Here is a 26472-nt window from a genome sequence, read left to right as displayed (position 1 = left end):
TTCTGCTATGTATGGTATTTGCCAGGAGACAAGATAGGAGAGAGTAAGGCTATTTAGATTTCCTACATTTGATACACTACAGAGAGGGTATAACTCTACACCGGCACGTACCCACCACCACCAAAACAAAACCAAAACCGAAACCAAAACCTGGGTGCACTTTGGATAGGAGAGTGGATTACTAGTTGCCAAGCTACATCACAATTTACATGAATCAACCAATAGACATTTGATACAACACTGTCAGCTTTCTAGCTAATCACTGTTTATTGTTTAAAAAGAATTAGGTAGATGCAGTGGTGTGTGCTTGCGATCTTAGCACTTGGGAGGAAGCTGACGTAGGAAGAGTTTGATTCAAGACCAGCCTGAACTATGTAGTAAGAGCTTGTCTCAAAAACAGATTAAGTAAATGAATCAAATTTTTATTTTAAGATTAAGTTGGGGTCTGGAGAGATGGCTCAGGAGTAAGAGCACTGGCTGCTCTTCCAGAGGATCCAGATTCAATTCCTAGCACCCACATGGTGCTAGACTCTTTTGTAACTAGCTCTAGGTGATCCAGTTCCCTCTTCTGACCCTCACGGGCACTGTCTGCAGTTGTACACAGTCATATATTCAGGCAGACATAACATATAAAATAAAAAAAAAAATAGAACCTCAAAAACTGTTCAGAAAAGATTATTTTGGTTCTAAAAAGAAGACACCGGTTTACATTTTAGCAGTATTAAAATTTTGGTACTAAAGTAATCTTATTTTCCTTTTTAGACGATGCGAAGACACAGAAATGAAGTGACAGTTGAACTCCGGAAGGTAAGGGGACTATGTATTTTTAAAAAAATAAAAAACAAGACTGGCTGGGGATATATATATGTATATATAGCACTTAACTCCTGTAATCTCAGCTTTTGGGAGGTAGAGGCAGGAAGATTGAGACCGGGCCATCTAAAGTCACTAGCTGAAAAAAGACAAAGCTATTAACTCTTATGTCTGAATGTAAATGTTCAGTGAAAGTTTATGAGGATCAGCTTAAAACTTTTATTACTGGTAATAGTAATTTTCTCCACTTTGACATATTATATTAAACTTAAAATCTGTTGGCAGTGGTTGATTGATCAGGTAAGCTAAAAGTAAGGAAAAGTTAAAATCTTACTTTTAGCAACATTTCTCATTAGGCTGAGCAGATTCAGTATTTCAATTAGTTGTTTGACTTCTTAAAGTAATTCTTTAAAAAATATCCCATGTTTTGGGGCACTTAGATAGCTCAACAAGTAAGGGCACTTGCCACAAAGTTTGACAACCTGATTGTTATCCTCATGTTTATAAGGAGAAAACTAACTCCCTCAGCTTGACCTTTGACCTCCACCTGTGCACTACCACATGCACACACACCGTCTATACAAAATATTACAGGTTGAACTGGGTACGATAGCTCAAACCTGTGATCCCAATACTTAGAAGGTTGTGAGACAGAATTGCCATAAGTTTAAGGCTAGCCTGAGTTTGTGGGCTGTCTCAAAAAACCCTCCAAACAGAATAAAACAATGGTTTTAGTCAGTGTTCTATTTCTGTGAAGAAACACCATGGCCATGACACCTCTTATAAAGGAAAGCATTTAATTGCAGCTGGCTTACAGTTCAGAGGTTCAGACCATTATCATCATGGTGGGAGCATGGTTCTCTGGAAGCATACATACACAGGCAGACATGGTGCTGCAGAAGGGAAGAGTTCTACATGCAGATCTGGAGGCAGAAGAAAGAAGAGAGAACCAGTGGGCCCTCAAAACCCCCACAGTGACACCTTTCGTCTACCAAGGCCATACCTCCTAATCCTTTCAAACAGTCGCCACGCCCTAAGTGTTCAAATATATGAGCCTGTGGAAGACATTCTTATTCAAACAGCCACCACAGCCTTTCCCTGAACTTTCTTGTTAGGTATGTAAGAAAAATTGTAAGATTATATCAGTTTGGGCAGAGCATTTTACAAAAGTCTAATGCTCATTCCTGATTAAATACTGAACACATTAGGAATGAGAGGCATTATTACCACATTTTGATGAAGAATAACCACATACTTTGTATTTAATGGTGAAAGACTGAAAGCTTTCCCTAAGGTTTGGCAGCAGGTCAGGAGGATTCATTCTTTTTTTTTTTTTTTTTTTTTTTCCGAGACAGGGTCTCTCTGTATAGCCCTGGCTGTCCTGGAACTCAATCTGTAGACCAGGCTGGCCTCGAACTCCACCTGCCTCTGCCTCCCAAGTTCTGGGATTAAAGGCGTGCGCCACCACGCCTGACTTAGGGGGATTCATTCTTACTGTTGTTAATTATATTGTTGGAAGTTATAGTCAGTGCCAGAAGAATAGGAAGGAAAAGATAACTTTTGTTTATGACAAAATTGTCTATGGAAAAATCCTAAAGTATTCACTCTTAGGACTGATAATGTGGATCAGTTGGTAGTAGAATGCTTACTAACATATAAGAAGAAGCCCTTATTCTATCGCAGCACCACATAAAACAGTCATGATGCTGCATACCAGTAATCCTAGCACTTGTAGACAGGAGAATCAGGAATTCAAAGCCATCCTTAGTTATATAGTGGGTTTAAGGGCCAACCCTGGGATTATATGAGACCCATTTTTTTCCAAAAAAAAAAAAAAAGGTTAGAAGATCTAGACATCTAGCCTATAAATGAATTTTATAAGCATGAAGTTCAGTTCATAAAAATAAAAATCATAGTATACTAATAATATGCAGGAGCACAATTAAAAACAATACTATTTATAGTTGCTCTAGAGAAAAGAAGATACCTAAAATGTGGGAGATAGCAAGATGGCTTAGTGGGTAAAGGCTTTCTTTCATTGGCAAGCCTTGATGACCCAAGTTTGATTTTTCAGGATGTACAAGGTGGAAATAATCAACTCCTGTGAATTTTCCTCTGACCTCCACATATGTATTGGCACACATACAAATAAGTACATAATAACATGTATAAGATCTGTATACTGTAAGCTATGAAGTGCTAACTAGAAGGAAGATTTTATATAAACAGTTAAATATACTATATTCATAAATGGGTAACCCCAATATAGTAAAGGTGCTAGCCCATATCAATCTGTTGGTTTAATATGTTATCTATTAAATCTTAATCAAGAATTTTTGTAAACATAGAAAAGCTTATCATAAAATGTACTCTAGCCGGGCGTGGTGGCACACGCCTTTAATCCCAGCACTCGGGAGGCAGAGGCAGGCATATTTCTGAGTTCGAGGCCAGCCTGGTCTACAAAGTGAGCTCCAGGACAGCCAGGGCTATACAGAGAAACCCTGTCTCGAAAAACAAACAAATAAACAAACAAATGTACTCTAGGATAGGTAACATAGTCTTGGGGGAAAAAAAACAACCAAGAAATTGCTTTTGAGTACATAGTAAATAGTAACCAGTACTTCACTGTTATCAGACAGGTACACAGATCCATGGAACAGATACAAAACTCAGAAGTAGACCCAAATCCAGAAGCAGACCCTCAACAGATTGCTTGCTTGCTTATCTATGTATTTAATGGTTCTGTGAATTGAACCTATAGAGCACATATTAGGCCTCTACTTCCAAGCTGTAGCTTTAGCCCTCAGCTGATTTTTGGTAACAGTGCAATTTGATTTCATTGGAAGAAGCATACCCTTTTATCAAGAGGCATCAAACAATTGAACATACATACATACATATTTAAGAAGTTGGAGAGATGGCTCAATGGTTTAGAGCACTGGCTGCTCTTCTAGAGAATCTGGAGTTCCAGCCCCCACATAATGGATCACAAACCCAGTCCTTGGGTTTCTGGTGCTGCCTTCTGGCCTCTGTGGGAACCAGGCACATGCAGCATATGCAGACATGTAGGTAAGCAAAACATCTGAACACATAATAATAATAAAGTTTTAAAAACAACAAAAAGTGTACCTGAGCCCAAACCACACCATGTGCAAAAATATAGACTCAGGTGATAGGTTTAAACATGAAACACAAAAGTATAAAAGTTGTAGAAAAAAATCATGAAGAAAATGTTGAGAGTCTAGGGTAAGACATAGACTTAAGAGTAAGCCACAGAAACATAGTCTATATAATAAGACAAGCTGTGGGTGAGTCTCTCTGGCTTCCCCATACACACCTCCTCAGTCCAACATATTAGCTCATTTCCCCCATCTAGTACCAGTCGGCCTGTATCTTTTGATAGGAGAATTGAGGCCATTGATATGTAAAGTTATCATTGAAACATGTATGTTAAATATGGCTACAAGCCAAACCCAAAGAAAACACAGGGAGAATGTTTAGGGCTGAAGAGAGGAGTGAACATATCAGTCAGACTGGAAAGATACACAAAGTACTACTGAGAACAGAAACAGCACGGAAAATCAACACCACAGTGACAGGCTGGCTGAATGAATAAAGAAAAAAATTGCATCAGTATTTTATACATCTTAGCCTTAAAGACAGGCATTTCCTTAAATTAAAAGGCTAGACAAAAGTACCAGTTAGTGGACAGGTGTCTGTATCTTACTACCTGACAAAATAGACTGCAAGTGAAAACTGATTAGAAGAGATAGAGGGTACTTCAGTCTAAGCAAATAGTTAACCAAGAAGACATTGCTATCCTTACTGTATGTGTAATTTCATTTAGGGAAAAAACCAAACAAACAAACCAAAAACTACTACTGGATTTATAGGCACAGTTTCACATCAGTTTCATTAATAAATGATTTTAGTACCCCAATTTTCTCCCCATAGACAGGTCAAATGGACAAAAATAAAAAGAGAAACATCAGAATTAATTGACACCTTGCATTAGATGGATTTAATAGGTATACACAAAATAATCCATGCAGACCACAGTAGTATAATTCTATGCATCAGTCCACATATGATTCTCTAGAGTAAACCACATACTGGAACATGAAACAGGGTTTTTTTTTTTTTTGCTTTTTGTTTTTGTTTTTTTTTAAATTAAAAAAGATTGATGGGCAGTGGTGGCGCATGCCTTTAATCCCAGCACTTGGGAGGCAGAGGCAGGGGGATCTCTGAGTTCAAGGCCAGCCTGGTCTACAGAGTGAGTTCCAGGACAGCCAGGGCTACACAGAGAAACCCTGTCTTGAAAAACCAACAAAACAAAACAAAACAAAACAAATCCCCAAAAGATTGAAAATGCTCCCTGCATTCTACCTTACCACAGTGTAATAAAAATTGAAATATATACAGAGATTAAACAACTTATTATTGAATAATGAATGGGTCAAAGAAGAAATGAAGAAAGAAGAATTTCTTGGAACTAAATGAGAATGTAAACACAGCATGAACAGTCTCGGACACATCGAAAGCAGTTCTATAAAGACAAGAGCACACCAAGTCCAAGTTATTCTAAAATTCAGAGCAGAAACTAATACATGTAATAGAAACAAAGAAAACAAAACAAAGAGTCAACAAATCTAAAGAGCTGATTCTTTGAAAAGATAACAAGAGTGACAGACTCATGTCTTAATTAACCAAAGGTAATAGAGGATTACATATTAACAGATGGGAACAAGGAAACAATACAACAGACACCAAAAAAATTCAGATGTTATAGGGGAATACTTTAAAAACCCACAACATTTCCTTAAGCTGGAAAACCTCAAAGGCATGATGAAATCTCTAGATTCAGCATCAAGAGTTATAACCTAAACAGATGCATAACTAGTGAGATTGGAATAATAATAAAAATAGAAGACAACAAAACCAGATAGTCGAGGACCAGTTGGAGTCAAAGTAGAATTGGAAAAAGTATCTCTAGCCAATCCGTAAACTATTCAAGAATAGAAATGATGGTGGTTTGAATATGCTTGGCCCAGGCAGTGGCACTATTAGAAGGTGGGGCCTTGTTGGAGTAGATGTGTCAATGTGCATGTGGGCTTTAAGACCCTCATCCTAGCTATCTGGAAGCCAGTAATCTCCTAGCAGCCTTAAGATGAAGATGGAGAACTCTCAGATCCTCCTGCACCATGCCTGCCTGGATGCCACCGTGTTCCAACCTCTGAACCTGTAAGCCAGCCCCAATTAAATGTTGTCCTTAGAAGAGTTGCCTTGGTCCCAGTGCCTATTCATAGCAGTAAAACTCTTAACTAAGACAGAAATAGAAACTCCCAAACTCCTTCTCACAAGCCAGTGTCACTCTAATACCCAAACCAGGCATAACAAGAAAAGAAAACTCCAGGTCAATACTCCTGATCAACAAAGACTCAAAAATACTGAACTAAACTTTCTGTTTCCATTCTCTGGGAACTCCCCATATATTCATATCCAGCTCTTCCTTACCCCATTCCTTGTGTCAACCCCCAATACCAGAGCCATTCTCTATCTGGGAATCAGCTGACCATACTGGACTAGAATCAGGTAGGCAGTCTTTATTCTCCCTCCTATCCTCCCTTTCCAACTCCCCAGTCTCACCCTTTAGCAGACCACTTACAGAGTCCTGTACTTCCCCTCTGCCTCCATTCCTTGGGGACTCTGTAGAACTTAGCAGCAGTTTCAAACCTTGCTGCCCCACCCATCCCCTGTGCCAGCCACCAAGATCTGAAGGCACTCTCTACTATGCTCATCTGAAGATCAGTCAGGTGATTTTATTCTCCTTCCTGTCCTCCATTGAAAACTTTTCAGTCTCATCCCCAGCCCAGTAGTAGATGTCCTTCAAGGGCTAGTCATCTCTTCCTGACTCCACTCCTGGGGACCTTCACCAAACCTCGTGGCAGATCCAGCTTGCTTCCTTCCTGTGGATTCCCTTCAACTCTCTTCTCCCTTCTGTCTTGGCTTCATTTCTTCAGTTCAACCCCTGATACCTAACAGCACATTCTATCAGGATCCCAGGGACCACACCTGGTAGGGACTTCTATGTTCCTTAACAGACAACCCATAGCCACCACACGGTCCTCAGATTTAGAGAGAGAACTAGTAGTGCTGCCACACTCACCCAATAAAGACCAGACCAATGATAAATACCTAGACTCACAAGCATCCAGAACTAAGATGCCTAGACAACAGTGCAGAAACTCAAACATTAATAGTCAAGATAATATGCCTCCATCAGAACCCAGCAACCCTCTTACAGTAGGCCCTGAGAAATGCAGTCATAGCTGAAGCACAAAACAAGGGCTTCAGAATAGCATTTACGCCGGACGTGGTGGCGCACACCTTTAATCCCAGCACTTGGGAGGCAGAGGCAGGTGTATTTCTGAGTTCAGAGTCCAGCCTGGTACACAAAGTGAGTTCCAGGACAGCCAGAGCTATACAGAGAAACCCTGTCTGGAAAAACAAACAAACAAACAAACAATAGCATTTACAGATATGTTCAAGGACTTTAAAGTTGATAGTAGTAAATTCTTCAATGAAGTCTGAAAATATAAAAAGTGGAATAAATTAATGAAAATAATTGAAAACATGAAAGTAGAAATAGAAACAATAAAGAAAACAAAAACTGCAAATCAAAGTTTAGGAAATAAAAAAAACCTCAGAGGTAAGTCCCACTAACAGAATATAAGAAGTGGAAGAGATGATCTCAGGCTTTGGATAATTTAGTTGAAGAAAATGTTAAATCTAAAAACATCCAGGAAATCTCAGGCATTATAAACAGACTAAATCTACAAATAATAGGAATAGAGGAAGAAGAAACAAGCCTAGGTTAATAAAAGTAAAATATTTTCAACAAAAACATGCAGAGAATTTTCCTAATACAAAAGGTCTCTCTCTTACCTGGGTTGTATTCTGATTTTTTAAATTTTAAATTTTTATTATTATTATTAGATGCCTATTTCCTTCCCTTACCCCTCCCCTCCTCCTCCTCCTCCTCCCCTCCTCCTCCTCCCCTCCTCCTCCCCTCCTCCTCCTCCTCCCCTCCTCCTCCTCCTCCTCCCCTCTCTTCTCTTCTCTTCTCTTCTCTTCTCTTCTCTTCTCTTCTCTTCTCTTCTCTTCTCTTCTCTTCTCTTCTTTGTTTTGAGACAGTCTTTGTAAATCCCTGGGCATCCTAGAAATTATTAGAGATCTGCTTGCCTCATCCTCCAGAGTGCCAGTTACAACCTCTTAGCTACATATATAAAAAGATTACATGATTCCTTGGGAAAAATGCTTAATCAGGGGTTAGGGAGGTGGGTGTACAGAGAGAAGCCTACAGAATTAACTTGAGTGTTATATAAGGCCATTTTCTTTAATGTCAATGAAATTAAGTTAGAAATTAATGAGTAAGCTAGATTTGATGGTATATTCCTATAATCCTACTCTTTAAGGAGCAGGAAGAGCTCTACAAGTTTAAGCCTAGCCTTTTCCACTCAGTGAATTCTAGGCTAACTGGGGCAACATAGTGAGATTGTCCTAAAAGCATTATCAACAATAAAAACACAGAAAACAAAAACAACAAAAAAACCCAAACCAGTGAATAAGAAAGTAAAGCTTGATAATTGTGAAAGTCTTTTAAACTAAATCATTTGAGCATCAACATGATCTTATCTCAGTCAGAACCTATAGAATGTTGTTATATTTTAAACAGTTAAGGCAAGTTGAATTAACAAATATTAGGAATCCTAAAATTTTAATTCTCAAATTCTAAATTCTGTTAATTAAGAAAGACTTAAGAAAATGAGTGTATCAAGTGAAACTAAGTACTTCAAAACAGTAGTCATTGTATTCATTGTCTGACCTGAGAGTGGTTGCTTGTTAAGGGGTTCACTATATCTGGGGTTAGTAATTAATGATCTAGGGTCGTCTCTGTAAGTGTCTGGATGTTGGCTGAGACCTTGCTTGTTCTCCACGTTTGTTGAGGGTTTCCCTGATAGTCTGAGAAGGCGCAGTAGGAGAGGAGGACAGTCTCCGCCCTCCGAGGACTTGAAGCTCTCTAGTCGAAAGCTCCTCTGCCCAGGCAGGCAGGCACACAGCTCCACCTCTGCTCAGCACAGACTGCACTGCTGCAAGTGTGGGACAGGGAGGAGAGCTTGTGTAAGCACCTACACGTAGGGAGGTAGATGGGCAGGGTAGGTGTGGATTACCCGTGCTGAGTTCTAAAAACAAATTAATCAGGAGCTAAAAACTACTGTAATTTCTTTTTCCTTTTTTTTTTGCAAGACAAAAGTAGTATTGTAGGTGAGTACTAGCAGACATTCAAAGAAGCAAGTAATTCCAGTTTGTTAAATGATTTCAGATGTAAGAAAAGAAGACACACTTCCCAGTTCCTTATGAAACAAGAAAAAAACACCACCAGAGCATCAAATGATGCTTGTCACGCAGTTCCACTTGGGGAAAGCAAAGAACATTTAAACAAAATCTTAATAAACTGAGTCCAATAATACATAATTTAGAAAACTTTTGGAATGTTTGTCCTTGAATTAAAAGGTTAGTTTAACATTGAAAAAATGGGTTGTTTCACCCCCATTTGCAGAGGAAAGTGGGAAGTTGATAAAAGAGGAACATAATTTGGTAAAACTAAATATTCTCTCATGAATGAAAGGAAACCTAACAAGTTAGATATAGAAAGGTTCTTTCTGCTCTGTATGGTGGCACGTGCTTTTATCCTGGCACTCTGAAGGCAGAGGCAGCCACATCTCCTTGAGTTTGGGGCTAGTCTGGATGCATAGCAAGTTAAACAGGCCTATTGGGGGGTCTACTTACTCTACCTAGTGAGACACTGTCTCTCAAAATAAAATGTCAGAAATGTTCTTCCAAACTAGACAAGAGCATACTTATCTGTATACCACATGGCTGTATATAATGTCCAAGTACTGTCCTAAGAGTGGGGAATGTATGTCTATACCTGGAAGAGCAGGACAGGAGTAATGGATAAGATTCCTGAAAGGCTTTGGAAGCATAACTTTTCAGGTGCTAAGAAGCTGGACTAAACCAGCATGAAAATAGAAGGGATCAAGGTTAGAATAGTTTGGGGAAGAGGTATTCTCTTAAGGTCTCTAACCACATGACTGAAACGGCTTGAAGGAAAGAGTTTATTTCATCTCTAGCTTGCGTAGTCAATTATCTAGGGACGTCAGTAGGAACTGAAATGGAGGCCATAGAAGAGTGTTGCTTACTTACTGGTGTGTACCTTGTGGCTTGCTATCCTGCTTTCTTAGAGTACCTGAGACCACCAACCCATGGATAACATTTCTAGCAGTTACCTGGACCCTCTGAAATTAACCATTAAGCAAGACAGTGCCCCAAGGTCTTGTCTCTAGACAAATCTCATGGAGGTATTTTCTTAACTGAGAGTTCCTGTAGTTTGTATCAAGTTGACAAAAAAAAAAAAAAAAACTAGCTGGGGTTATAGTTGTACTGAAAGTTGATTTGTTTAAACTTTTAAATGGAATAAGTTGTTAGCTTTTTGGAAACAATTTCAGATTTGTAGTTTGAAAGTTAAAGTTCAAAGAATAATACAAAACCACTGTGTATATCCTTGTGGCACCTAGTTTCTTTGGATTGTTAGCATTTTCAATATTTGCTTTATTTCCTTTTTAATTTATATGTTACTCACAGTCATTTTCCTTTATGCCAGCTCTAGTAGGGTTTCCTTTAGTATATCAACTCATATTTCATAAGAAAGAGACTTATGTAATAGCACACTTACAAGATTAATGAGGATTATGTCTAATCAGTAGAGTCAACTTGGAATTTGCAAAGTCTAAGTCAAAAAGAGATAGGTCCTGCATTTTTTTATGGAGCTCTTCTCCAGTCTTTCTCATCATTAGTGACTGTATCTTTGTAGCATACAGGGTTTTTTGTTTGTTTTACCCTCGCAATGATAGATTAGGGTTAGTCTTTTTTTTTTTTTTTTTTTTTTTTTTTTGGCTTTTCGAGACAGGGTTTCTCTGTGTAGTCGTGGCTGTCCTGGAACTCACTCTGTAGCCCAGGCTGGCCTCGAACTCAGAAATCCGCCTGCCTCTGCCTCCCGAGTGCTGGGATTAAAGGCGTGCGCCACCACGCCCGGTTAGTCTGATTTTTAACGAGCAGTGCCAAAGGGATAGGGAGCACACAGAGTTAATTTGTCCTTTATTACTGGTAGTATATTTTGTCAGTTGGCCAGGAATGCCATCTGAAGGCTACATGTATGGCTTAGTAGTAGAGTGTTTGGCTAGCATTTGCAAAGCCCCAGGTTCAGTCCCTGGTAACTGTCTCATAACAAAACAAAAATCAGACAGCGCCATCTACCATTTTCTTGTCACTGTATGTTAGCATGTGAGCATTCTGTGTGAGGCCACTTGGGATTTATAACTATCAGTGGCGTTGCCATCTATGAAATATTGTAGTTTAATATATAACTAGGGTTGGTGATTTGTGTAGTTACTAAGAAAGAATGATGTTATAAAAGTGGGAATGTGCTAATGACTATATAAATATCATTCTGTTTAAATGTGCTGACTTATACACAGAACAAAAGTTGATGGTGTATGCACATGTATGTGCAGTTTTCATTTTTTTAAATCCTAGTTTTGCCATGAATATTGAAGCCTCTTTAATAACTGCTATAATCAAATACATTCACAAATATTGGGCCACAAAATTACATTCAAATTTTAAGTTGAAAGGTTACTTGCTTTTAAATAATAATTGAAACAGCATAGTTAGCATTCTGAACAATTTGAGTGTCATAAAATGGAAGATGGGATGAATTCTTGTTTGTGAAATTCATGTACCAAGAGTTTAATCTGGGCTGACAAGATGGTCAGGTAGTAAGCATACCTGCAGCTACTGGAGCACAAGCCTGACTATCTGGATCTCATAATTGGAGAAGAGAGCCAAATTCCCAAAGTTTTTCTCTGACCTCTTCCATATTTGCCTCATACCCCTAATAGTAAGGATGCTGATGATAGTAGTAGTAGTAGAAGAAGATAAATAAAAGTTTAGTCTGAAATGGTGCTAATTTAAGTGACATTTAATATATTCTTACTCCTCATACCCTCAACTTGGAGTGAGGCATTGCTATGTGTCCTTAAGCTGTTCTTATTGTCTTCTTAATAACCTCAGGCAGCTATTAGCAGTAGGTAGGTAGAAACTGCTTGATCCATGGTCCTGTACCCCAGGTAAACCCTTATAGTGTTGGTCAGAACAGGCGGTGCTTAGTGAACTGGGGGTGGGATGACACAAAAGCAGTGGGGCTAAACCAGGCCATTGTTCATTTTGGCACCAAAGGCAGCTTCATTTTAACAACAGCCTTCATGAGTTCTTAAGCTTTCATTGATTGACTTTCAGAACAAAAGAGACGAACACTTACTGAAAAAGAGAAATGTTCCCCAAGAAGAAAGCTTAGAAGATTCAGATGTTGATGCTGATTTTAAAGCAGTAAGTTGCCTGTGTGTTTATAATGTGCCTCTAAATATTTTTGTTATAAAAAGGGGAGCATTAGTTTAAATTTAAGAAAAAAAATGATAATAGTAATAACAAGGCATGTTAAATCAAGACTAATAAATAGTTTTGTTAATATTCTCTGCTGAACTATCTTTCTTTCTTTTTAAGCAAAATGTAACACTAGAAGCTATATTACAGGTATGTTATTAATTTAATACTGTCATTCTGAAATGTTTTGAAATAGTTTCTTTTTTTTTTTCTTTTAAATGTCTGAAATATACACTTGTTGTTGCAGAATGCCACAAGTGATAATCCCGTAGTCCAGTTGAGTGCTGTGCAGGCAGCAAGGTAAGAGATAGCTGCACCTCCTTGGATGGCACAGCTTGCTGCGCAGAAGTGGGGCAGTGTGCTTTGTTTACGGTCATAGTGTGGGAGACATAGCGATTAATTTTTCTTTTCTTCCTTTTTTTTTTTAAATAGGAAACTATTATCCAGTGACAGAAATCCACCAATTGATGACCTAATAAAATCTGGGATTTTACCAATTCTAGTCAAATGTCTAGAAAGAGATGATAAGTAAGTTTGAATTTGCCTACTCACTTTCTTCAGTTAACTTAAAATTTAAAATAGATAGTTTTACCAAAGGGTTTGATGATGTTTTGCATTTAGGAAGTTTGGATTTGTTTTATTTTTGAGGTGCTGTAGACCAAACTCATCCCTTGAGCATTCAAAGCAGGTTCACTGCACTGAGCTATATATCTTTAGCCCTCTGTTTTTTAAATTGTCTTATATTTCAATGCAGTTTTCTTCCCTTGTGATGGTATTTAAACATCACAAATAGTATTTGAGTCACCATTTGCCTATGAGTCTATATATAGATTAGCCTCATGGCTAGTCAGCATGAATGGTTTCCAGGACCATGTGGCTTGTCCTTACCCTGGGAATAGTCCAGCTGATCACTGACCCTTTGGCAAGTCTTGAATAGCACTCTAGCCGTGGTTAGTTGTCCCATATCAGGTGAGGGCACTCTGCTTATCCAGAAGAGAAGGGAAGTGTGGTCCTCGGCAGCTTGGAGACCTGCTGTCTATACATCCCATTGATGTATAGACATCTCTCAGGGCTGACCATTAAACTCCCTCAGTTTGAATTAACTTGGTTTGGAATCCAAAACTTTTTAAAATGAATACTATTTTTACATCTAGAACATATAGACTGAAATGAAATATTTTGTTGAATGTCCAAGGAATTTTTAGTAGAGTAAGTAAAAATAGTGGTCCATAAGGGGTTGCCAGTGAGGGCTGTGTATTTAAGAATACTTCCCTGGTAGCTGCAATCCTCCCTCTGTCTCTAGGCCTTAACTGTGTCTGTTAGTGCATTCAAGATGACCTCAGCTTTATGGGATGAAAGCAGAGACACTTCCTTTAGGTTAGTTGGACCAAGAGCGAGCCCAGTCTTGAGCTCTCTATTATTCTATCTCTGTCTTCCAGCTGTACACTATGGTCTGTACACTGGCTGGTCTGCCTGTTGTGTGTGTCTCATTTGTCCCTGCTGCCTGTCTGATCTACATGTGTCTGAATGTCTGGATCTGTCCATGTCCTTGAGTCTGTCCCTAACAAAGGGCTTTGCTCTGTATTGATTGAATAGCACAGAACACAGGCATTGGGAAGGGGATGAGGAATTGTCTACAGAAATCTTTCTGCAAAGGAAGAAGTCCCTTTACTTCACCCACCTGACCCAGGCAGACAGCACTGCAAATGCATTACCAGGCCGTAGCTGTAAGGTGTTTCCAGCATTTGTGGTGGATTTTGGTTGTATGAGGTTGTTTTCAGCCTGTGTACACACACACACACACACACACACGAGAGAGAGAGAGAGAGAGAGAGAGAGAGAGAGAGAGAGAGAGAGAGAGAGAGACAGAGACAGAGACAGAGAGAGACAGAGACAGAGAAGACAGAGGAGAGAGAGAATGGAAAGGGTATGGAAGAGTATATAACCCAAAATTAAAGCTATACTTTAGTTTTTTAGTTTAGGTTGTAAAAGCTGATTGCGTGGAAAACCAAAGACATGATAAGGTTGGTTATGTTGTTTTCTTAAAGGTAAGTTAAATTTAAATAGGTTGAGTACATAGTTAGTAGGCTAAATACATAGTCTTAAGTGATTTCAGGATATATTAACTTTGCTGTGAGAACTGGAAAATCTTAGTCTCTTTGGCATCAAGAGATATTTTCATTAAAATGCATTTAATGTTTTAAAACCTGCTATATAGTTTCCATATCAGGGAAAAGATAAATTTTATACCAGCTATTTAAAAGATTAATTCCATCTTACATCTACCACTAAGGCTCTTTTGTTTTTGGTTTCCAGTTCTGCTCCTCCCACTCCTGTCTGTTTGTTCCCATCTTTGACATAGATTTGTTGGAGTAGATTTGTCTGCGAAACAAAAAATAGGGCAAAATATAAACAACTTAACAATAATTTTAGAACCATCACCCAAGGTGTGGTATGAATAGAAAATTGCCAGTGCTTTGGGTAACAGCTTCGTGATTTCTCTTGGAAAGCTATGTTAACCGTGTAACAGATCATGTTACACTTAGAGCCGTTTAGACCCTGGTCTAATCTAGACTTGGTATTGACCAGAACACAACTATTGTTTTGAGCCTTAGGCGTTCATCTGTCAAAATTAGGTGGTTGTGAGGAAATGTACATTGTTTGTACAAAATATTCTGTGTTTATTTGCTTCTTCAGCTGTTTTTATATCTTACTTGTTCTTTTCTCACATGACTTTTGAAAGACTTACCTTGGTCCTGCAATTTTATTTTTCGTATCTTTCCATTTTCCTGTCCATGGCCCCCATTTCCAGTATTCTGTAAACACTCCTTAACTGCTTATTTACCCTTCTGACTTCCAGTTTGTGGTAGTACATATCATCTGTCACTTCCTATCTCACCATCCTTTTAATGTCCCTAGCCACCAGTCTGCCTTTCATATCTTCCATTCTCTGCCTTCTGTCAGAATTGATGGTGACAGCTCTTGTCTATTCCATTTTCTGTTTGCTCTTTCTGACGTGGAATGTGCACTTCCCATCTACACTGCTACGATGGCTGATCATTTGTTTCCCTTACTTTCTTCAGTGTTTATATGGACAGGTTTGTCTTATTCCCTGGTTTTCAGCTCACTTTACTTGTTTTGCTGGCTGTCTGCCTCCCTCCTCCAGTGCTTTTTCTGTTATTATATTCTTCCATCTCTCTGTATTACTTCTCTTTAATAGGTCTCTCCTATACCAGTCTGTAACAACCCTTTTATCCATTTTACATGACACTGACTCTTGACTGCAAACTCTACCTTCCCACCCCCCTTCTGGGTCCTCATACAGGATGGGCAGGTAGTCCACACTGGACTCTGTCGCCTGCCGTTGCTTTTGCTTTTGAGATGTGGGCTTACTCACTGACCTGGGTGGACCATTCTGAATTTGCTCTGTAGTTCAGGCCATCCTTTGCTTTCTTTGTATCAAAAAATTTTACCCTTTTTTTCCCCATTATTTTTCCTTTTTTCTGTCTGTCTTTTTCTCTTTTGTTCTACCCTACCTCCCACCCCCTCTTTTCTGGAGACAGGGTTCTTATTGTATATCCCTGGCTGACCTAGAATTCACTATTGTAGACTATACTAGCCTCCACCTCATAAAGATCCACCTGCCAAAGGCTGGGGTTAAAAGTGTGTTATTACACCTGGCTTTACTCCCCTTCTCAATAGAATAAATTCTAAGGTCTGCAGCTTAGAGTTTGAGATAGACTGTGCATCTGCCCTCCAGCACTTACGTGCACATTTCATTCTGTACACCCTTAACTTTCTTATTCTCTGTCTTACCGTACATACATCATTCCACCTCTGATAGATTTAATGTAGATTGCCATGGCCTGCCTTTTAAAATCCAATTTAGGAAAGCAAATTAAATTTGCTTTTTACTTTTTTGTGTTAGATCTTCCATGACTGACTCAAATTATGATGCTTTATCTGAGGAATTATGCAGGCCTGTAATGAAACAGTTTGTAATATATAGCCCAGATGGTGTAGTGGACTCTGGTGGGTCCCAGTTTTAAAACTAGTCTGGAGTCTGCAGCTGGGATTAAAGTGAGACTGTAAGGGCTTTGGCTCTACAGTTATAGTGGGTTACTCTGGAAGTGGAAGGAATATTCAGAACATAAGTCATCGTTTGTTCAGTAGAGGTCTATGGGCAATGACAAGTCCAGAGGTGTGTTTGTCTTATTGCTGCACCTCTCAGTGGATGTAAAGAAGGCAGTTGTAGTGACTGGCTTTGAGGAGCAGTCAGATGGGGTAGATGCGTGCAGCTGGTGGTGGGTATAGATAGCAAAGTGAAATCCAAGGACCAAGAAAGGAAGTACAGTGGTGGTTTCATGTCTGAAAAGATTCTCTTTTTTCTTTTTTTTAACAGTCCTTCATTACAGTTTGAAGCTGCTTGGGCACTAACTAATATAGCATCAGGAACTTCTGCACAGACTCAAGCTGTTGTACAGTCTAGTAAGTCAAACCTTTTTCTTAAAAATTATTACAATAGCTTTTATACTAAAAACTGAATTTTACCTTAGAATATTTTGAAGTGAGTATAAATTTTTGTGTTACTTTAATTATTTTTTAAAATCTTTTCCATATTATTAAACTGTTACAAAATAATTGTAATTTTGGATCAAAAAAGAGAATAGACTTTTTATGTTTCTGGGTAGAGACTATATCCTAGTAATAGGACTTGAAATACCTTGTTTTTAATACTTTTTAAGTATGCCGAGTAGGGTAGGCCTTTCATGTTAAAACATATAGTTGTTTTGCAGTAGGGCTTGGTGGGGGTGGAGGGGGGCGCAGGGGGAGGTCTTGCTGTGTAACCAGATCTGGTCTTAGAGCTAGCTTTCTGTGTAGTTACAACCTGACCATAAACTCAGGGTATTATACCCTTTTCAGCATCCTGAGTGCTGGCCATACAGGTGTGATTTACACCTGCCTCAGTCCTTACTTTTTAGCCTTGGCTGATCTGAAACTTTTTATATAAACCAGTCTGGCCTTAAACTCACAGAGATCAGCCTGCCTCTGCCTTCTAAGTGCTGGGATTAAAGGTGTGTGCCCCACATCTTGCTCATTTCAAGTAAGTTACTATAATTTTGTGGCTGAAGTTACTACAGCTCTTAAAAACTTTTCCAACTTGGTGTTGTAGTAGTGAACTTTTTTTTTTTTTTTTTTTTGGTTTTTCGGTTTTTTGGGGCAAGGTTTCTCTGTATAGCCCTGGCTGTCCTGGAACTCACTCTGTAGACCAGGCTGGCCTTGAACTCAGAAATCCGCCTGTCTCTGCCTCCCAAGTGGTGGGATTAAAGTTAAATATATATATATATCACTTTATTTTCATTGTTTCCATTTTAAACTGAATTTATCAGTGGTGAAAATAATGCCTTGAATATTAGTTTTTTAAAAAGTTTTGCTGGAGTTGACCCCGTGTCTCCAGTTCTATTCCTAGATGAAGTGGGAGAGAAAGCGTGTGTAAGATGTTCATAGAGTATCCAATCATAGTTTCTCAGAAGTTCACTATTAATGTGTTAATAAAATGTATGGAACTGAATTATTTAACAATCTAGAAGAATAAAGCAATAATACCTGTGAAATAGATGAACTTGAAAGTTATGAAAGTGAAGGAAGACAGATATTTAAAAAAAAAAACCCACATGCAGTGGGATTTCATTTCTCTGAAATGTCCAGACTAGACAAGTCCATGCATAGGAAAGGCAAGCTTTCTAATGATAGCCTGGGTTTGGGGAAGTGAGTAACGGAAGAGTAAATGGATGTGGATTACTAGAGGTAGGGGAGCTCTCTGCAGTTGATGACCATGGAAAGCTGGATTGTTAACAGTGACTGTCGTGACTTACAGTGATTACATTCTGGTAAAGTATGAATTACTTGTAATAAAAAGACGGAGTTAAGTATCTAGTATACAGGTAAAGCTAAATAATCAAGAGCTAACACAGAGTAGAAGTAGAAAGAGTGAACTTATGCTGAAGGGGGTATAAGGTATAACAGAGTATGAAAGTTAGAGGCTAAGGGAAATGGCTCCACAGTTAAGGCTGCTTTTCCGGGAGACACCAGTTCCATTCCCAGTATACACATGGTAGCTTGAGGCCATTTCTAACTGTAGTTTTAGGAAACTAGACACCCTCTTCTGTCTTCCACAGGCACTTGTGATGCACAGACATACACATGTAGGCAAAACATCCATACATATAAGAAAATAAAGATAGAATACTAAATACAATTGCTTTGAATTGTTTGGTAAATCTGATTTAATTGGTTCTGGTTAACCCTGTCTTAGACATTAGAATTACATTGAAAGTAAGTATTATTCTTTAAGAATACATGTTTGGGATAAGAATTTTTTAAAAATAATTACAGGGAAGATTTTATGTTCTTTTTTTTTCTTATGTTAATGGCATAGTAGCATGCTTAGGTTCTGTTTGATGCTATATTGCTCAAGTATTACCAAGTTAAAAGTACTGATACTACTTATTTTTTACATATCCATGCCAAATTTGTGCAGGGAACTGTAATTGGGCAATTGTAGTGTGTGTCTGACTCTTGGATATTTTATTAGTTTACTTGAGTTGGAATTTGTAGCTACATTAGATAACCTAGTTTTCCTTACATGCATACAGATGCAGTACCACTTTTTCTGCGACTCCTCCATTCCCCACATCAGAATGTTTGTGAACAAGCGGTGTGGGCTTTGGGAAACATTATAGGTAAGTTGAACTTAGGTTTGAAAGGCTTTAGTTGACAATCTTAACTTTTTTCCCACATTGGCATAGCCATTACACACTATGTTTCCTCTGAATTTTATGAGTTGACTGTGTTCATAAACTTCTAAGGTAGCACTTAAGTGTAAAAGGCACAAAAGGATATATCATTTGTGTCAATAGTGGTTAAATTTGTGTTCCCCAAATCAAAATCATGGGAGGCAATGCTTGATGTCTGACTGGTGAGGAAACATAGGGCATCAGTGTCCCAACATGAGCCATTGCACACATTTCAGACTTTCTCATCCTGACTGTGATTTTTTTTTTAAATACAATTTTCATTTCTGTAGGTGATGGTCCTCAATGTAGAGATTATGTCATATCACTGGGAGTTGTCAAACCTCTTCTGTCCTTCATCAATCCCTCCATTCCCATCACCTTCCTTCGGAACGTCACATGGGTCATTGTCAATCTCTGCAGGAATAAAGACCCCCCACCGCCTATGGAGACAGTTCAGGAGGTAAATGCAGAATTGTAAGGCGAGATGGTTTGTTTCCCTGTTTATGCTTTAGGTATTCTTTCTTGGGGGTGTACAGGGAGGTGGGGTGGTTCGAGACAGGGTTTCTCTGTGTAGCCCTGGCTGGCCTTGAACTCAGAAATCCACCTGCCTCTACCTCCCAAGTACTGGGACTAAAGGCTGCGCCACCACTACCCAGCTGCTTTAGGTATTCTTGTACAGGGAATATAATGAACATATTCTGATTTTGTTTAAAGTATGAAGGTACTTCTGTTTTGAAGTATAACACACCATATGTCAAAGTTGAGTGTTGTTCAGTAATAAAAGGAATGTCTGTCCATTCTAATGCTTATTTTTTAATGATGTTTCATGAAGAGAAAAAATTTCATAAAAGGGAAGAAGCCAGTTTTGTGATACTGCCTTATAGATTTCTTTTGCTAAGAAATATGCAAATAATTTGAGTAACTGCATTCAGCCCATTGATTTCTGACAAAATTGATGTTCTTGGAAATGTGGTATATGTTAAATTTTTAAAAATCCTGTAAACCCTTTCTTTACTTGTGTCTAGAGTGAGTAAATCTGTGTCCTGATCCAGTGTTTGCACCTTCTGTTACCATACTGATCATATGGGTCCCTAGGAGGCATTCTCATTTGCTGTATATTTGTGGAAGGTCTCTTAGGTCTGAGGGTCAACAAGCCTCTTACCTTGTACTGGTTGTAATTTTCTTGACTAGAGCTATTTCACTCAAGCAGCTTATTGAATACAAATTTAGATGATGATAACTCTGAATAGTAATTTCTCTGAACTATCCACAATGTGTGCTTGTCGCTGGCATCTCCATTCTCCTTACCCGACATTATGTCATAAAGGATGTTTCTGGAAGTAATTTAGTTTCTCTTAAGGAGTATTAGTCCCTGTCAGATTTATTTAGCTCTTTTAATTAGACATTTGAAATAAATATGCTTTTTGGTTTTTCAGATTGAGTTTATTAATTTTTATGCTTCTTAAAAGTATTCAGACATGTTCACATTGTGTTTTAAGTAATTCTTTCTGTGTCATAGTTTGTGTTTACAAGGACATGTCATCAACTCTAGTGTTCATCTTCTTTCCTCAGATTTTGCCAGCTCTGTGTGTGCTCATCTACCACACGGACATAAATGTGAGTAACGTGGTGTCAATGTGGGAGCTGACTCTTAAATGAGTGCTAGAGTATATTTTCTCTTTGTCTGAGTGTGTGTGTGTGTGTGTGTGTGTGTGTGTGTGTGTGTGCGCGCGCACACGTCTGTACAGGGAGGCGGGGTTGGAGAAGCAGAGTAAGTTTAAATCAGATTGGTGTAATTTCTGGTTTTAATCTTTTTGTCAGTGGAGACGCTGATTTCTTGATCCTTGGTTGATTAAGGACAGCAGTTTCTCTGTGATCTTACTTTCTCAAATTTCTATTCAAGTAATTTTTTGAGGGTTTTCTCTGCCCCACTTTTGCCCATTCTGTTCCCAAGAAAATGATAGAGCTGGACAGATTCTGAGCTATAGCAGCCCTTGCACGTTGTTCAGACCCACCCGAAAGCCCCGTTTCTTACCACATGAGTGTCAGGGCAAACTTCTCTTGGCTATGTGTTCCCTCTCTCTTTTGTTCCTTTTCCTTGTGGTCCCTACCTGACTTCCCTTACTCAATCTCAAGTCTCACCCTCCTCTCTTTTCTGTCCAGGCTCAGGCTCAAGCATATTATTAACAAATGAGCGGAGCATTCTTTTTTTTTTTTTTTTAATGTGTAAGTACACTATACCAGTGTTCAGGCACACCAGAAGAGGGCACTGGATCCCATTACAGATGGTTGTGAACCACCATGTGGTTGCTGGGAATTGAACTCAGGAAGAGTAGTCAGTGCTCTTAACTCCTGAGCCATCTCTCTAGCCTCATTGTGGGACATTCTTTACAGCACTTTGGTCAGTGCAATGCCCATGTCCAGATTACAGCCTGATCAGTATATGAATACATAGCACACAAGACCAACCCCAACAAGTTTCAGTCACCTATAGTCATCTACAGTCTTATAATATTAAATGAAAAATGTCAATAAGTTACCAATGTTTTAAATAATTTTATAGTATATGGCTCTAATTGCTCTATTTTATCAATTATTATTAATGTTTTAATCTGCCTAATTTATAAATTGAACTATCACAGATATCTGTGTATAAGAAAACACTATAGCCATGCTGGGTAGCACATGCCTTTAATCTCAGCACTTAGGAGACAGACATAGGTGGATCTCTGAGTTTGAGACCAGCTTAGTCTACAGAGGACAGCCAGGGCGACACAGAGAAACCCTGTCTTGAACCCCCCCCCCCAATACCACAAACAAACAAACACACATATATACTGTCTTAGGCATTTGTGTAGGGTCTTAGAACTTGCCCCAAGTTTGAGGGAACTGTTATAGTGTTTTTAAAAGTATTAATTTTTACAAATGATAAATTTTTATAAGCCACTATGACCAAACAATGAATAATTGCCATGATAGAATTGAAGCCAAACCCATGCCCTATGTCATGGTCTCACAAACACACAATGTGATGTGAGCATATGATAGAGAAGTAACCACAGCGCTGACCATGGAAGCACATAGAATTTTATTTGGCAAATTAAAAAAAAATTACACAGCCAGAGCTACCCAGAAAAACCCTGCCTCAAACACCACACCAAACCAATCTAACCAAACGTGCAAAATATCAACAAGGAGGTAATATTTGAAATGAATATTATAAAAGCCACGAGTGTTGGTATGCACCTGTAATCATAGCACTTGGGAGTCAGGGGAGAAAGAACAGGAGTTCAAGGCCAGCTTGAGTTATTTGAGAGTGTGTTTCAAAACAAAACGTTAATAAAACCAAACCAAACCAAAACAAAAACCAACTGTTGCATTGTAAGTAGAAGGAAAGGTGTCAGGAACAGTCAGGGTGTTGTCTGTCTTTGGTTTAAAATATGTGGGACACTCACTGTCTTATGCACATATGTCAACACTTAGTTATAAAACGTCTACAAGCCAGTATTTGTGTCTGAAGTCATAGAGCTGTTTTGAATGGTTTCCTTGCCTGTTGAGCATCATTTGAGGAACACTAGGAAGTGTATTGGAATCTTGAGTATGTGGAGGTTTTAGAGAGTACAAGTACGTAGTAACTCAAAAGCTGGATATGGACTTTATTCTGCAATCTTGTCTTCTGTGTTGAAAAACTTTGGGGTTTTGCCTGGTGATAAGTGAGGCCTATAGAAGGTTTTTGGATAGATAAGTGATTAGATACATTTATATGTGTAGCACATGAGAATTGATATTTGTAACAGACTGCTGAGAAAATGTATGACTTGTAGTGGGGAAGTTTTATATAAGCAGAGCTATTTTCTTTCTATAATAGGCTTGAAGCATGGACAGTAAGTAGTAATAAGAACAGCTAAGGAGGAGCTGGAGCAATGGCTCAGGGGTTAAGAGCACTGACTGCTCTTCCAGAGGTTCTGAGTTCAATTCCCAGCAACCACATGGTGGCTCACAACCATCTGTCATGGGATCTGATGCCCTCTTCTGGTGTGTCTGAAGACAGCTACAGTGTTCTCATATAAAACAAATAATTAAATCTTAAAAAAAAAAAAAAAAAAAGCTAAGGAAAGAGATGTGACTAGAATTTGGAACTTGTTTTGTGGCAATATTTTCCAGCATAGATTCAGGAATTACAGACTATGAGGGACTGTTGTAAACATGGACACTGTATAAGATTCCACAGGCAAAGCTGTATTTCAGAAAAAGTGCTAACATTCAGCCCTAAGGAATTTCTTGTTGCGGCTTTGGAAGCAAAGGATGCAGAATCAGCAAAGCAGTTTAAGGAGGTATAATGCAGTTAGGTCACAGACCTGCTAACTGCCAACCCCTCTCCTGAAATCTGGTCACACCCCTCTGTTGTTCTCCCTTACAACAAAGAACTAAGCGGTACCTGGTATGTCTCAAGCCTAGTCAGGGAAAGCCAGCCCTTACCTACTGCCCCAGTAGAAAGTTGATAAGAAAGCACTCTGTTGTCTTACCACCCCTTCTCTAGCAGCTGCAAGATAACTTCATGGTTCTACGTACTACCTGCCTAAGTGTAGATCCTACCACACTGACTCACATGATGGCTAATCTGCCCACCCCTCAGGCATCCTTAAAAGAATCAGAAAATCACTTTGTTCTGAGGATTTTTTTTAAGGCTCTTTGCTTTGGGACCTCTGTCATAGTTTATGTGTCCTTTAACTCTGCTCCTGAGGCTCCTATGGGAATTTAAGTGGGTGACTTCTTTGTTGAAGGTCCCACCATGCTGCTTGCCTATGCACAGTCTCTTCTAATGCTTTTCTATTTCAAGGCCAGCCCATCTCCCAGCTCCATTTGTGGTTGTGAGGCTTTCTTGCTGTCTCTTTCCTAACTAGTAAAACTTCATTCTGAAGGATATTCTTATGCCAGCTCCTCTTGAAACATAAAATTTAAATTGGATAAAATGGACATATTGTAGATCTTACAGAGCCTTGGATAAAATATTAAGAGTCACATAGCCTCTTGTTGATAGCAAAGTTAGGAATAAGTAGTTAAAATTGTATTCTGTATTCATAACTCACACTCGGTAAGGAATGTACAGATTTTAAGGGGATTGTACAGTTGAGAATGCAGGTTGATGGTAAATTTTTGGTAGGAGAAAATTAGCTAGTGTTGAGAAAATAAGAAAGTGACAAGATATGCTTAGATTGATATGTATGGTAAGAGATAATAAATCAGGACTAGCAGCTTTCTACCTTGAATTTTAGGATGCATATGGTCACACACACATCAGTAGGAAGAGGCACAAGACAGCAGTCCTAAAGATGTGTGCAATGACAACCATTGAGAATAAGGGAGGACAGACAGGGGCTTATGGGAAATAACTCCGAGGTGGTCTGTTGAGAGTCACTAAAAACCAAACTTAACCTGCTGTTGAGGATCACAGGAGAACTAGAGGGTCAGTTTGTGTGTCTTCTTTGTGGTGTTGCTGACAATTAATTTGCAAGTGTAATTTTAGAGTATCTGACTTTCTTGCCTGTTTTTAATGTGTTCATGGACTATTCAGTGTCACATAACATCTGGTACCAACCTAGCCTACTTGATCAGTTTTAGCATATAGGCTTATATGCTGAGACTTGATATTTAGTGACAAGTGACTTGGGGATGTCGAAGACCACTCACGTGATGATTAGTAGAATGACTCATGATTCAGTCTGTTTACACTTGTCTTTACTCACATCTAAGGGCACAGGTTAGAAACACCAGGGTGTACAGTTCAATTTATATTATAAGTCTATAGTTGCTGTTTCTTTTTGTTGATTTGTTCTCTTTCCTAATTGCTGAGCATTGGTTATAATACCAACACTGTAGGTAAAAGGAGGTAAAAGGAGGAGGGTCAAGAATTTACAGCCAGCCTCAGCTACATAACACCATGTCTAAAAGATAGCAATGTAACAAACTTCTTATACTGTTAGTTTTGGGGATATTTTTTTCTTGTATATTATCTATTTTATAATGGCAATTAAAGGATTGTTTGGTGAATAGATGTTTGTAACTCTTAGAGTTTTATTAATTTAATGTTATAAAGTGGCTTTTGCATCAAGTTTTAGCTAAATTCTACTGTTCTCGTAACATTTTTTTTTTAACTTACTATTTTCTACTTTCTTTGGTATAGGTAGTAGGTATACCTTTACTTTTATTTCTAGTTTTCTATTATTACTTTATTTTAGATATAGCTCATGTAAGTTGTAGGGTTTGTTTTCATTTAGAAAATTAATTGAAGACTCTGGTAGGGAAATTTTTGCACAGTGGTAAAGTGTCTGCCCTGTGTTCAACCCCTAATAAAACAAAGTGTTTTAAATTTTAACTCTGATCATTTTATATAATATTTATATGCTTTGTTCTAGTAGTCACCTGTGTGCTGATCAGTGAACTTAGTCTTTTTTGCTTGATCTCTATTTTTGCATTGGTCATTTGCACATTCAGGGGCATTTCCCACTAACTCTACTATGGTTTTTTGGTTTTTTTTGTTTTGTAGTAAATGATTAAAGTATTTTATTTGTTTGCAGCTAAGCTTGTTAATATAATGAAAATATATAAAGAATAATGTTAGGGTTTTCAGTTAGAAATAGGAATAAGGAATCTTAAAATGTGAATTCCCCAGAAATGTCTACAAGTCAACTGATCTCAACAGTTGTCTCTGAATATCACCTTGCTTTGGAAGGTATTGGCAAACATTTGAGTTAAAACTCAAGAGTTTTCCAAAATAATGCTGTAATTAATGAAAGTATTCTATATTCACACCAGAACAATTTTCATAAAACTTTTCTTTCCAAAATAATAGTAAAGGAAGCAAGGCATTTTGTTAAATGTAGTCCTGAACAAGGCACAGTAAAAATAAATGTATGCTTAACTCCCACCTCCTCAAAACAGAGGCTGCTTTCTGTTCACAGCCTTAGGACAAGGCAAAGAACAGTCAATGTGCAACTTCAGCTACAGGGTTGCCAAAACCAAGCTCTTAAAAGTTGAGCACAGACACCTTAGGGAGGCTCTAGGGAACCTGGACAGATAATCTAGGTTAAAAGTTGAGCACAGACACCTTAGGGAGGCTCTAGGGAACCTGGACAGGTAATCTAGGTTAAAAGTTGAGCACAGACACCTTAGGGAGGCTCTAGGGAACCTGGACAGATAATCTAGGTTAAAAGTTGAGCACAGACACCTTAGGGAGGCTCTAGGGAACCTGGACAGATAATCTAGGTTAAAAGTTGAGCACAGACACCTTAGGGAGGCT

General features: G+C 38.5%; 1 protein-coding gene across 2 annotated transcripts in view; it reads left to right on the top strand.

The window, feature by feature from the left end:
• Positions 1-26472, top strand: part of Kpna3 (karyopherin subunit alpha 3) — a 91206-nt gene that overhangs the window by 52124 nt on the left and 12610 nt on the right. For both annotated transcript variants that reach the window (XM_029469010.2, XM_021181469.3), the window contains exons 2-10: positions 763-807; positions 12232-12321; positions 12496-12525; positions 12623-12675; positions 12808-12903; positions 16778-16863; positions 19032-19118; positions 19463-19632; positions 20745-20789. In XM_029469010.2, the coding sequence (XP_029324870.1) occupies positions 766-807; positions 12232-12321; positions 12496-12525; positions 12623-12675; positions 12808-12903; positions 16778-16863; positions 19032-19118; positions 19463-19632; positions 20745-20789 (699 nt within the window). In that variant the 5' untranslated portion in view covers positions 763-765. The remainder of the gene's footprint in view (positions 1-762; positions 808-12231; positions 12322-12495; positions 12526-12622; positions 12676-12807; positions 12904-16777; positions 16864-19031; positions 19119-19462; positions 19633-20744; positions 20790-26472) is intronic.

The sequence above is a fragment of the Mus caroli genome, unplaced genomic scaffold, assembly GCF_978045245.1.
Source record: "Mus caroli unplaced genomic scaffold, Mus_caroli_1 scaffold_12, whole genome shotgun sequence".
Classification (NCBI taxonomy): Eukaryota; Metazoa; Chordata; class Mammalia; order Rodentia; family Muridae; genus Mus; species Mus caroli.
This window is presented reverse-complemented; position numbering and strand designations above follow the sequence as displayed.